Below are 14415 nucleotides of genomic sequence, written 5' to 3'. Positions count from 1 at the left end.
TACATCGACTATCTCATCTAGATTGCACTCATCATCCCTGCTTGTGTTCAGCATCCCAATGTTTGGCATTGCATTTAAACAGCATACATTTGAACAGCATACATTTAAACAGCATACCTTTAAACAGCATACATTTAAACAGCATACATTTAAACAGCATACATTTAAACAGCATACATTGCAAAGAAGCAAAATGTTACTTTGAGACTATAGCTTCATCATATGACAAGGGATTGATAGCTCCACACGTTATGTGAACGAACAAATCACAAATGTCACAAGCCCCCGCTTTTGAATTCTTCCTTACGATCTTACCACAGTTTGGGAATCGTTTTTTAGCTTGCTTTGTGGTGTTTGGGCCAGGACAGGGGTGTACATCGACACAGAGTAGCAGGCTGAAGGTAACAAGTAGATTGTTGGAGTTAACACCGGTCTCAGGGGCGCTGTAGTGTTTCCTGTGTACCTTTACCGAGCGGCTCAGCTGTTCCCATAGGAAAGGTGATATCAGGTGTGGGTAAAGTTGTCCATGGCAGAAGTTCACAATATGAAAGCGAAGATTTCCATCCACGTCTTTCGGTGTAGGTGGAACGGGAGTTTGGGATCATCTCCATGTTTGAATTGTAGAATAAATCAGAAACGCAAGAGGAGCAAAACTTCTGGCTAGAGCCATAATAGTGTTGCGATTTGCGATATAAAAACAAACAATACTGAAATACAAACAAACAATTTACCCACTGAAGTCGGTTACGACGCCGATCTGATTACTAGCTCAAAGTAACATGTGAACAGGGAGGCGCTTTGGAATTAGCTGACTAATGTTGTGTGGGATGACTTTATTTGAATGGTCACATCTTTTAATTGGTCATAAACTGACATTCGTTGTTTTAACTCCTAATGGCATGATATGAGAGAGCGAGAGAGAGAGCGAGAGAGAGAGAGAGAGAGAGAGAGAGAGGTGAGTTTCTTTCTCTTTCTCTCGGTCGGTCTCTCTTTTTCTCTCTTACACACACATAAACACACATAAACACACACACACTCAAAAGGCATGAAAATATGTAGTACATTTCCACATCAAAGAAGCAAATTGGTCATAAATTTACTTTCGTTGTATTAATTCCTAATGGCATGAGAGAGACAGAGAGAGACAGAGAGAGAGACAGAGAGAGACAGAGAGAGCGAGAGAGAGACAGAGAGAGAGAGATTTTTCCTCTCCCTATCTATTCCACTTATCTGTTGGTTGAAGCTGAGCTGACACTGTAGGCTCCATTAGTTTTGTGCCTCTGTGCCGTTTGTCAGTTAAAGCGTTACCTTTCCCCGCCACGCGTCCTGAGTCGGCAGCTCATTAACGCTAATGATGGTAGGCGTTATGCGCAGCGGGCCAGAACGGCAGCTGTGATTGGCCAATCTCAGTTTGATGAACGAATGGCAGGCTCTGATGCTGGAGGTGTCAGGAAGTGTTAACCTCACAGTGAAGAGCTGCTGTGGAAAAGGGTCATTATGAAATATGTGGTTCATATTTATAGATAGGGATTCAGACTAACTGAGATTGGTCAGGCTGTTATGTGGAAGTGGAAGTTGCGGTTATAACTAGGGGCCTGAGTTTTCACTGATCACAAGACCTAACCAGGAACAACTCTGGGGCCTTAGTGATAGTCCATAACTAGAGTTTTTTGAGTTTTTTTTCCTAGTTAGGTCATACGCGTAGGGAAGACTCTGTGCCCTATGATCATTCTGTGAGACAGGATCCTCATTATCACAATATGGTTAATATTTCAACGGTCTGGCTGGCTGTGATGTGAGAAGGTAACAAGTGTATTTTTTGCTTTATTCCATTGTTATTTGTGTGATAAGGGTCATCACAAATGTCTGTAGTCAATCCGGCAAAGACAGACAGGAAGACTGTGATGTGTTGACATGCCTTACAATCATACTGTATGTAGCCTAGTGAGTGAACCGTTGAATGATTCATCTACAACTTCTCTGGTCTCTCAGTAGTGCTGAGTGTGATGACTGCGGTGGTAGAAAAAGTACCCAATTGTCATACTTGAGTAAAAGTAAAGATACCTTAATAGAAAATGACTCAATAAAAGTGAAAGTCACTCAGTAAAACACTACTTGAGTAAAAGTCTAAAAGTATTTGGTTTTAAATATACTTAAGTAACAAAAGTAAAAGTATAAATTAGTTCACATTACTTAAACAAACCAGACGGAAACACTTTCTTGTATTTTTTATTAATTACAGATAGCCAGGGGCACACTCAGACATAATTTACGAAAGAAGCATGTGTGTTTAGTGAGTCCGCCAGATCAGAGGCAGTAGGGATGATCAGGGATGTTCTCTTGATAAGTGTGTGAATTTGACAATTTTCCTGTCATGCTTAAGCATACGAAATGTAAACAGTACTTTCGGTTGTCAGGGAAAAAGTATATTATTTTCTTTATGAATGTTGTGAATGTAGTGAGGTAAAAGTAAAAGTTGTCAAAAATATAAATAGTAAAGTAAAGTACAGACAACCCAAAAAACTACTTAAGTAGTACTTTAAAGTATTTTACTTAAATACTTTACACCACTGGATAACTGTAGGTTTTGTAAAGACACATGTTTGATCTACGAGAGCCACAGACACGGATGGGAAAACCTAAGAGCTCCTCTCAGTGGGTTTGAGGAAGTTTATCATGGTTTGATTGAAGTAAATGCAATGACTGTGACCTTATTCAGGCAGTTCCATTACAAGGCTTACTGCTATATCAGTGACTGAATGATGATGTGACGACTGACAGTGACACACATACAGCCTGGAGAAATGACTAAACACTTCTTTCTCCCCCCTCCTCATTTCTCCTTCTCCCTTTCTCATGACATCTCTATCCCTCATCCTCTGTCTATCTTTGTCAAACTCCTTTGCTATTTTTCTTTCTCCATTTGTCCTATATTCTATTTTTATCCCACCTCTCCTTGTCAAATCCCTCCCGTTTCCCTTGTCTCTCTCTCCTCACTCTCCTCCACGTCCGCTCCACCCCAGATCTACCTGCGTTTCCTGGACTATGAGATGCAGAACAGTAATGAGTGTAAGCGTAACTTTGTGGCGGTGTACGATGGCAGTGCGTCCGTAGAGGACCTGAAGAACAAGTTCTGCTCTACGGTGGCCAACGACGTGATGCTGGTGTCCACCACGGGGGTGATCAGGATGTGGGCCGACCAGGGCAGCCGCCGGAGCCGCTTCAGGATACTCTTCACCACCTTCCAAGAACGTAAGGGACTGTTGATAGTATATGCATATGCGTTCACACACAAATGTGCTTGTGCACATGCGCACACACACACACAGACACACACGCACACATACAGTAATATCCTCTTCAAGAAGCCATGCAGTAAAGACATTTACTGGAACATTGGGATGGGGGAGGGTACAGATCGGGTACATTAATGTCCCCCACCCCCACCTCTTATACTGGACCCCCTAACCCTATGTCTGCAGCGTTAAACAGAAAATAAAAACAACCCAGCCGTAGTCTATCTTTAGTGGCGGCTATTAAAGAAATACGGGCGTGGTCGATTCATCAGCGCGTTTATGGCCTTGTCCATTGAGAGAGAGAGAGAGAATGGGCTTGGGCTAAACCGCTGTGGGCAGAGGGGCAGTCTAAGGATCTCATTTACTTTTATGAGCGTTTAAACAGCTCCTCGTGACTGGAGAGGGAACGTTCCATTAGGAAGTGTATCGCCACAGGGCTGTTATACTGCAGTGTTAAAAGGGGATGGACGAAGTATCAGAGGTAGGATCTTCATTATCTGGCCATTCTTGAATGAAAAGACGTACAAGGATTAATCTTATTTTAACGATCGATCCTAACCTGTACCCTTAGGACAATACCAAATGGGCACACCACGTCATTTCAACATGGATAATTGGGTAATATTTGGTTGAAACGTTGATCAATGAGATTACAACCTATATTCATTCACACAAAAAAGCAGCCAAAAGTTAGTTGAATTTCTAGTGTGTTATCACTACACTTTAAACCACTTTAAACCAGCACAACCAAATTCCAATGGAAATACAATGTCAGATCTTTGGTTTAGTTGTCACCCAAATGCCTGTCACTTCACTTTCAACCATTTCAAATCACAGCAAAGTTCAAATGGTAATACAATGTCAGATATTTGTTTTTTTATATAACAGATGAATATGTTATCCCTGTGCTTCATCGAAATAGCGGAACCAAGTGACTTGGAATGAAGTTGAGATTACATTAAAAGTACATGGTGTAAGTGATCAATGCCGTTTGAGATTCTGTGCAGATTATTAAAGCAATTGTGAAGATCTCCCCCTCAACTGGCCTACCTGGTTAAATAAAGGGGAAATAAAATAGAATCTCCACTGCAACAACCTATGCATGCTATCTTGAACATGCACATGTTGTAGGATTACATGATAAGAAATGTACAGTATAGTTACAGTAACCTCAAAGTGTTATTCATTTTAAGGGTGAATGTTACATTAGTTTGTAAGATTGACTGTATTTACTGTATTACAAAAGTAATATTGAATTGTGTTTGGTTGACAATGCAACCATATATCAACATTTAAAGGAGATGTACTGCTTGGATCTGAGCCAATTATCTGATCATCACTGGCTTAATCCCATTCTTTAACTTAGATTTTTGGTTGAGTTAGAAACGTGAATCCAACATATTATTTGTTAACGTGTGACAAATGAATAGGCTATTTATTGTATTTAAAAAGTGATATTTAATTGTCAATGCAACCAAATATCAACATTTGAAGGAGATGAATCTTCTGCTTGGATTGTTCCATCTGTGAAATGGACTTACTCTGGCTTTAATTCCAGTTTGTCTACAAATTAATAATTGTTAATAATATGTTGGATTCATGTCTCCATCTCAACCAAAAGTCTAAGTTAAAGAATAAGACTAAATCAAATCAAACTTTAAATACAGTTGGATTTGATTTAGTCCTATTCTTTAACTTAGATTTTTGGGATGTGAATCCAACATATCAATTATTAATTTGTAGACAAACTGGAATTATAGCCAGAGTAAGTCCGTGGCACAGATGGAACTATCCAAGCAGAAGATAAATATCTTTAAAATGTTGATATTTGGTTGCATTGACAACCGAACACAATTCAGTATCACTAAATATCATTACATTTGAAATCAACCAGAGCTTGAAACCCTCAGCCTATTGTATTGTCTATTTTTAGTTGAATTCTGGGTTGAATTGAAACAAAAGCTGCTGATGACATTACAAATGCTATATACACTAGGTCTAAATAGCATCATTGAGGATGTATGAGTGATATAGTACGGTCACATTTCCACGTAGATTTTCAAATGAAGTTGATACAACATTGATTCAACCGGTTTGTGCCCAGTGGGTAGCTTATGGGCTTACATGCTTGCTCACCAATGCTGTCCTTTGTAATGTGGACATCTAGTGACTGACTAAGTCTTCTCACCCTGTTCATGATCCATTCATAAGGGAAACGCTACAGTACCTTAGACAGACTGTCTGACTCTGTCTATATGAATGTGGTAGTGATGGCATGTCATTCACACCATTCGCATGCAGCTGAGATTCTTCCTTGGAATGATGTATTACAGTAACTGAACTATCTTGGAGCGATAGAGAGGCAGTGTGAGGGGGAGAGAATGAGTAGGGGAGAGGGAGGAGAGCAAAAGAGAGAGAGAGAGACAAAGTGAGTACTCACTGGATCTCAAAATGTGCTTTTTCCCCAGAAACCATAGTATTCACATCCCCTCTCAATTCTGTTTGAGAGCTATCATAGCTCACACACATGCACACAGACAGAACACAAGCACAGAAAGGAGAGATAGATGTGTGAAAGTAAACCAATACGGTCCGGTAAGGCGTCCCGGCAAAAATAAATAGTGAGGGTACGCCGTACTGGTAAAACATGAGCCTATCTCAATAATTCAACCAAATGTCAAGGAAACTGTAGGCTATTACTCCATTATTTATCATGACCGCATGTCAGCAGCATGACAAATGGGTGAATGGACTTGAAAACGGGTGGTAAAGGCTACGCTCCAAAATGCGGTATGGTTCAAGGAGAACATGGACATATTTTCAAGGCAGAGATGACTAGCCGAGACTGACGCACGCAGACAGCTGAAGACGCATCAATTCAGGCTAGTGCAGGCATAATGACAGTCGCCGAATATCATTACATTTTTTGGTGGTCTTAACAAATATTTATTTCCATTTATCAAATGGCGGCTGCATAGAGCACTGTTTTGCTGCTGGAATTCATTTGTGAGTAATCGAACGTACCTGAGTAGCCTACATGAGCCTTTGATTGTTTGACAATCAGATTAAAACATCATGACTGGTTGTGTTTATGCCACATTAAAGCGTAATACATTTTAGTTAAGTTAAATGACTTCTAGGCCCAAAGAGATTCTATTAAATGTATAGGGATTGTATTTGTAATTCTATGACTAGGCCCATTTTGTGCGTGCACACATAGGAGGTTCCCCGTACCATGAAGAAAGGACATCTACTTTCATCCCTGGATATACACACTACAGAGAGAGAAACACAGACACCCATCTCCCATTGATTGAGTAGTTTAAATTGACAGGGGAGAGAGGTTTTCACAGTGAGGCCATTGTACTCCTGCTGAGGATGATAGGGGGGATAGAATGGAGGATGACTCAGTGGCTCAGCTCAGTGTGAATGAAAGGCACTGAACTCTCCTTTTAAGGCTCTCTCTCTCTTTCTCTCCCTCTCGCTCTCTCTCTCTCTCTTTCTCCCTCTCGCTCTCTCTCTCTCTTTCGCTCTCTCTCTTTCGCTCTCTTTAAATACACACACACAGATCTGCATCAGTTACAAAAGTGTTAGATTGGTTTGCATGTGTTTGTGAGTGCGTGTGTGTGTCCGTGTGTGTGTGTGTTTAATGAATAGGCAGTGCAGTTGTTTGTGTGCGAGTCAGTTTCCTCTTTGTGAAGCGTATCTACTGAATGAAGCCAGGATGTGCCGTTACCCCGGCAACACTGCTGCCTAAGTCAATCAACCAATGCCTAGCAATACCCTGAGCCAGAGCTGCATTCAGAACCGCAGAGCAAAATCATCAATACCATTTAAACAAGCAGGTACCACCAGGCGATATGCAGGTACACCAAATCTCTTAGAGCTGCATTCCCAACCTCTGTTTAATTCCATCTAAACAGGCTGGTACACCAACTGCCAACCAACTATGAAGGGCCATAAATACTATCTGGCTGAATAGGTAAAAACCTAAAACAGAACACTCATGACTGAACACTCCGTACGCACACTTTGCATATTCTGACACCCAGAACAGGCAGAGAGACAGAATGATGAACAAGAGAGAGAGGGGGGAGAGAGAGAGAGACATTCCTGTTATTACCCAGCATGCAATTATACCCAGGGTGGGAGATGTGTGTGAGCGACAGCAGAGCTGTCAGCCTCTTCATGCCTCGTCAATTCCTAGAGTCCCCTGGGACGTATAGATCTACATCCTCAGTGGCTTCTCTTCACATGCCATTCTCTGCATTCAAACAGACATTGAGATGTCTGAGATCTGGCGTTTATGAGACAGCATATGTATGTAGACATATGGGTCATCCACATACAGTGATTGTTTATACATTGATTACTTTCCTTTTTTGCAAGGTATATAAACCTATCAACATACAGTACATCAATCTTTGGTTGATTTGTGACCGGGTACAGTTGAATCCATATTTTGTATGCTTAAAGCCACTATATAGCTGATCTGGTGTTTATTGGAAAACATATGCATATACTGTAGGATCATTCTTATTTGGTTTCATCTGATTACATATTGGCTGTCAAAGCTTATACTGTTGGCTTAGCCTATAAACCTATATATATATATACTTCTCCTTGTTTGATTTCCCCAGACAACATCTGTTTAGTCACCCAGCATCTATAGACATCGTTTTTCTCCTTCTGCTTCTCAAGACATAGACACTAATGTGGTTTTCCTACAGTAAGGCTCAGATCAACATGGCAGTGTTGCCATTGTTTATAAAAGGTTTTCTTTATAATGTCGAAATAAACATGTCTCCAACACCGATATCACACTCACAAATTGAAATCCTACTGTATGTGTGTACATTATACAACTAATTAGTAAGAGTGCCTAAAATATCACATTTATCTATTCACTGTAGGCTACACATGAATTGCAGCAAATTAGTTCCTGTTTCAGTCATGTCTTTGGTCAGGTTCGCGTGGGTCAAACAAAAATACCCTAATGATTGGTTGACAATAGAGTCTCCCACAATGCAGGTGATGGCTGCAGGATGAAGCTGGTGGAGAGCAACTGCAGAATCATGCAGTCAACTGCATGATTTTTGTCAAGTTCATGCAGTCGACCTGTAGACGCAAGTTTTATCCCCAGAATGCAACACACAATGGTCCCCCACTTGACAAAAGTAATCTGCTCGAATACACCCATTGTCTATTATATTGACAGGATAGTCAAGTGACCGCTCTAACAATGGAAGTTCTCAAAGATGGAAGGCAGGCGGGAGGAGGCAAGATCATATGGGACCAGTCTAGCCAATGAGAGGGCAGATACGCATGTGAACAACCTGCCATAGAGATAGAGGACTTATCTTTGTATCTGTGCCATTATAGGTAACCTGGCAGGTAGGCTAGCCTGGCAGGTAGCTTGGTGGGTAGGAGCGTTGGGCCAATAACAGAAATGTTGTTGGATCGAATCCCTGAGCTGACAAGGTAAAAATCTGTAATTCTGCCCCTGAGCAAGGCAGTTAACCCACTGTTCCCCGGGCGCCGAAGATGTCGATTAAGGCAGACCTACGCACCTTTCTGATTCAGAGGGGTTGGGTTAAATGAGGGAGATGCATTCAGTTGTACAACTGACTAGATATCTCCCTTTCCCTATAGCGTTTGTGACAGCATTGACATTTTAAAGTAGTACATTTTCTTATTTTTCATTGGCTGATTGCTCCCAACTTATAGGAATCCCCACCCAGATGACTACTTTAAAATGGTGGACGCCCTCAATGGCAATGTACATGCTAAAACGGGTTATAGCCATGATGAGTCCTCTGTCTATCTATCTCAACTCCAATATAAAGTAATTTCATTTTCGAAGTTGCCGAAATGCCACGTGCGTCCACTTATATCAGTGCATTCGTAACAGCCTAACCATTACGAAACGTATATTTGATCAACTAAGCCTCACATACCAAATTAGCAAATTCGACATTCTCATTGAAATCCATACAAAAATCCCTCACTTCGTGGGCTTATTTTTGTGGAAAGATTTGGGGCTGAGTAAAACCTCTCGATTCTCATCTCCCTCTCTGAACCAAGCTTCCATCAAAAATATGTTGTTTTATTGCAATTAGACCTATGGTTTTGAAGTTTATATAAAGTGCTCCTCTGCAGCAGACTGAGTTAGAGGACTTCCGAGCTTTCAGTTGGATGTCTAGTGTATTTCATCAGGCCACTTTATTATTATTTAATTTATGCATGGGGCAGTGGGGGGAAGGCTCCTGGGTGGAGAAAGGGGCACTTTTTTATTACAAAATGTCTGGGAATTAATTTGGCTGCAGATTAGTTTGGATCCACCTATTCATAAAGTCAGCTGTGGCCCTGTGGAGCAGTGGTAGGCTACTGAGTGTCGTTGGGATGGTGAGGGACAGCACCTCCCCCTGGTGGGGAGAACTGGCATTGTGTTCAGGCTGAAGTTTTTTTATTTTTTTTTATTTCACCTTTATTTAACCAGGTAGGCTAGTTGAGAACAAGTTCTCATTTGCAACTGCGACCTGGCCAAGATAAAGCATAGCAGTGTGAACAGACAACACAGAGTTACACATGGAGTAAACAATAAACAAGTCAATAACATGGTAGAAAAAAAAGAGAATCTATATACAATGTGTGCAAAAGGCATGAGGTAGGCAATAAATCGAATAATTACAATTTAGCAGATTAACACTGGAGTGATAAATCATCAGATGATCATGTGCAAGAAGAGATACTGGTGTGCAAAAGAGCAGAAAAGTAAATAAATAAAAGCAGTATGGGGGGTGAGGTAGGTAAATTGGGTGGGTAGTTTACAGATGGACTATGTACAGCTGCAGCGATCGGTTAGCTGCTCGGATAGCAGATTTTTAAAGTTGTTGAGGGAGATAAAAGTCTCCAACTTCAGAGATTTTTGCAATTCGTTCCAGTCGCAGGCAGCAGAGAACTGGAAGGAAAGGCGTCCAAATGAGGTTTTGGCTTTAGGGATGATCAGTGAGATACACCTGCTGGAGCGCGTGTTGCGGGTGGGTGTAGCCATCGTGACCAGTGAACTGAGATAAGGCGGCACTTTACCTAGCATAGCCTTGTAGATGACCTGGAGCCAGTGGGTCTGACGACGAACATGTAGCGAGGGCCAGCCGACTAGGGCATACAGGTCGCAGTGGTGGGTCGTATAAGGTGCTTTAGTAACAAAACGAATGGCACTGTGATAAACTGCATCCAGTTTGCTGAGTAGAGTATTGGAAGCTATTTTGTAGATGACATCGCCGAAGTCGAGGATCGGTAGGATAGTCAGTTTTACTAGGGTAAGTTTGGCGGCGTGAGTGAAGGAGGCTTTGTTGCGGAATAGAAAGCCGATTCTTGCTTTGATTTTGGATTGGAGATGTTTGATATGAATCTGGAAGGAGAGTTTGCAGTCTAGCCAGACACCTAGGTACTTATAGATGTCCACATATTCTAGGTCGGAACCGTCCAGGGTGGTGATGCTAGTCGGGCGTGCGGGTGCAGGCAGCGAACGGTTGAAAAGCATGCATTTGGTTTTACTAGCGTTTAAGAGCAGTTGGAGGCCACGGAAGGAGTGTTGTATGGCATTGAAGCTCGTTTGGAGGTTAGATAGCACAGTGTCCAAGGAAGGGCCGGAAGTATATAGAATGGTGTCGTCTGCGTAGAGGTGGATCAGGGAATCGCCCGCAGCAAGAGCAACATCATTGATGTATACAGAGAAAAGAGTCGGCCCGAGAATTGAACCCTGTGGTACCCCCATAGAGACTGCCAGAGGACCGGACAACATGCCCTCCGATTTGACACACTGAACTCTGTCTGCAAAATAGTTGGTGAACCAGGCAAGGCAGTCATTAGAAAAACCGAGGCTACTGAGTCTGCCGATAAGAATATGGTGATTGACAGAGTCGAAAGCCTTGGCCAGGTCGATGAAGACGGCTGCACAGTAATGTCTTTTATCGATGGCGGTTATGATATCGTTTAGTACCTTGAGCGTGGCTGAGGTGCACCCATGACCGGCTCGGAAACCGGATTGCACAGCGGAGAAGGTACGGTGGGATTCGAGATGGTCAGTGATCTGTTTGTTGACTTGGCTTTCGAAGACCTTAGATAGGCAGGGCAGGATGGATATAGGTCTGTAACAGTTTGGGTCCAGGGTGTCTCCCCCTTTGAAGAGGGGGATGACCGCGGCAGCTTTCCAATCCTTGGGGATCTCAGATGATACGAAGGAGAGGTTGAACAGGCTGGTGATAGGGGGTGCGACAATGGCGGCGGACAGTTTCAGAAATAGGGGGTCCAGATTGTCAAGCCCAGCTGATTTGTATGGGTCCAGGTTTTCCAGCTCTTTCAGAACATCTGCTATCTGGATTTGGGTAAAGGAGAAGCTGGGGAGGCTTGGGCGAGTAGCAGCGGGGGGGGCGGGGCTGTTGGCCAAGGTTGGAGTCGCCAGGAGGAAGGCATGGCCAGCCATTGAGAAATGCTTGTTGAAGTCTTCGATTATCACGGATTTATCGGTGGTGACCGTGTTACCTAGCCTCAGTGCAGTGGGCAGCTGGGAGGAGGTGCTCTTGTTCTCCATGGACTTTACAGTATCCCAGAACTTTTTGGAGTTAGAGCTACAGGATGCAAATTTCTGCTTGAAAAAGCTGGCCTTTGCTTTCCTGACTGACTGCGTGTATTGGTTCCTGACTTCCCTGAACAGTTGCATATCGCGGGGGCTCTTCGATGCTATTGCAGTTCGCCACAGGATGTTTTTGTGCTGGTCGAGGGCAGTCAGGTCTGGAGTGAACCAAGGGCTATATCTGTTCTTGGTTCTGCATTTTTTGAACGGAGCATGCTTGTCTAATATGGTGAGGAAGTAACATTTAAAGAATGACCAGGCATCCTCAACTGACGGGATGAGGTCAATATCCTTCCAGGGTACCCGGGCCAGGTCGATTAGAAAGGCCTGCTCGCAGAAGTGTTTTAGGGAGCGTTTGACAGTGATGAGGGGTGGTCGTTTGACCGCGGACCCGTGGCGGATACAGGCAATGAGGCAGTGATCGCTGAGATCTTGATTGAAGACAGCAGAGGTGTATTTGGAGGGCAGGTTGGTCAGGATAATGTCTATTAGGGTGCCCATGTTTACGGATTTAGGGTTGTACCTGGTGGGTTCCTTGATGATTTGTGTGAGATTGAGGGCATCAAGCTTGGATTGTAGGACTGCCGGGGTGTTAAGCATATCCCAGTTTAGGTCACCTAACAGAACAAACTCTGAAGCTAGATGGGGAGCGATCAATTCACAGATGGTGTCCAGGGCACAGCTGGGAGCTGAGGGGGGTCGGTAGCAGGCGGCAACAGTGAGAGACTTATTTCTGGAGAGATTAATTTTTAAAATTAGAAGTTCGAACTGTTTGGGCATAGACCTGGAAAGTATGACAGAACTTTGCAGGCTATCTCTGCAGTAGATTGCAACTCCTCCCCCTTTGGCAGTTCTATCTTGACGGAAAGTGTTATAGTTGGGTATGGAAATCTCAGAGTTTTTGGTGGCCTTCCTAAGCCAGGATTCGGACACGGCAAGGACATCAGGGTTGGCAGAGTGTGCTAAAGCGGTGAGTAAGGCAAACTTAGGGAGGAGGCTTCTGATGTTGACATGCATGAGGCCAAGGCTTTTTCGATCACAGAAGTCAACAAATGAGGGTGACTGGGGACATGCAGGGCCTGGGTTTACCTCCACATCACCCGAGGAACAGAGGAGTAGTAGAATGAGGGTGCGGCTAAAGGCTATCAAAACTGGTCGCCTAGAGCGTTGGGGACAAAGAATAAAAGGAGCAGATTTATGGGCGTGGTAGAATAGATTCTGGGCATAATGTGCAGACAGGGGTATGGTGGGGCGTGGGTACAGCGGAGGCAAGCCCAGGCACTGGGTGATGATAAGAGAGGTTGTATCTCTGGACATGCTGGTCTCAATGGGTGAGGTCACCGCATGTGTGGGGGGTGGGACCAAGGAGGTATCAGAGGTACGGAGAGTGGAACTACAGGGTCCATTGCAAACCAAAACAATGATAATGATAACTAGCCTGAACAACAGTATGCAAGGCATATTGATATTTGAGAGAGACATACAATAAGGCATAAAGTGATTGCAGGTCTTGATTGGGAGAGCTAGCTAAAACAACAGGTAAGATAACAGCAGCAATAACAGGGTGCTAGTCTAACACAGCAACAACAGGTAAAAATGGCGACGACTAGGCAGAGAGGGTCGGATTAACTACACACAGATCCTGAGTTAAAGCACAGAGCCGACAGATAAAACACAAATAAACAGAATGGAGTACCGTGAATTAATGGACAGTCAAGCATGCATCAGCTATGTAGCCAAGTGATCATAGTGTCCAGGGGGCAGCCGTAGATGGAGCAGGGAGGCCTCCACTAAGCTAGCACGCGGCGTTTAAAGTTAGTAGCCCGGGGGGTGGTCTGCTCAGACGGAGGGGGTCTGCTCAGACGTGGTCGTGTCGACAGAGAATCCAAGCCAGATGGCGATGGCGAAAGAGAGGTTGTGAATTGTAGAATTGTGTTTGCTAACTGGTGCTAGCTTCGTGGCAGTGGCGCTAGCTGCGCTAGCCGCAAGCTAGCTGTGAGGATCAGAAGCAGTGGCTCAGGGATTACGGCAGGAATCCGGCGTTGTTGTCGAGAGACAGTCCGATGCTGGTAAATTGGTGAGTAATATCCAGGCTAATAACAGGGCTGGTGTCTGTGCAGAAGGTAAAAGCTACTAGCAGCGGCAAAAAATGGCTAAATTAGCTTGTAGCTGGTATTGTAGCCCAAGAATTCGCTGGTAGACCTCTTCAGCTAGCCGGCAGATGGGCCTAGCTCGAGGCTAGCTCAAGGCTAACTGGTGCTTGCTTCGGGACAGAGGTGTTAGCCAGTAGTAGCCACTCGGTTGCAGCTAGCTAGCTGTGATGATACGGTGTAATTGTCCAGAGCTTGCGTCAGGAATCCGGTGATGTGGTAGAGAAAAAGCAGTCCTATATGCTCTGGGTTGATATCGCGCTTGCAGACTGGCAGGTATTGGCCCGGTATTGAAGCTGACTGTGTCCGAGTTGAGGGTGAAGACCGCAGC

The 14415-nt window shown here is 43.7% G+C and overlaps 1 protein-coding gene across 3 annotated transcripts in view; it reads left to right on the top strand.

The window, feature by feature from the left end:
* The window catches only part of neto1l (neuropilin (NRP) and tolloid (TLL)-like 1, like), a 165529-nt gene that overhangs the window by 121929 nt on the left and 29185 nt on the right, over positions 1–14415 (top strand). For all 3 annotated transcript variants that reach the window (XR_011676584.1, XM_071414913.1, XM_071414912.1), the window contains exon 7: positions 3024–3252. Coding sequence is in view for 2 of the 3 variants with exons in the window: in XM_071414913.1 (XP_071271014.1) it covers positions 3024–3252 (229 nt within the window). In the remaining variant the exon portion in view is untranslated. The remainder of the gene's footprint in view (positions 1–3023; positions 3253–14415) is intronic.

This window comes from Salvelinus alpinus, chromosome 8 (genome assembly GCF_045679555.1).
Source record: "Salvelinus alpinus chromosome 8, SLU_Salpinus.1, whole genome shotgun sequence".
NCBI lineage: Eukaryota > Metazoa > Chordata > Actinopteri > Salmoniformes > Salmonidae > Salvelinus > Salvelinus alpinus.
Note: the sequence above shows the minus strand (reverse complement) of the source record. Positions and strands in the feature narration are given on the sequence as shown.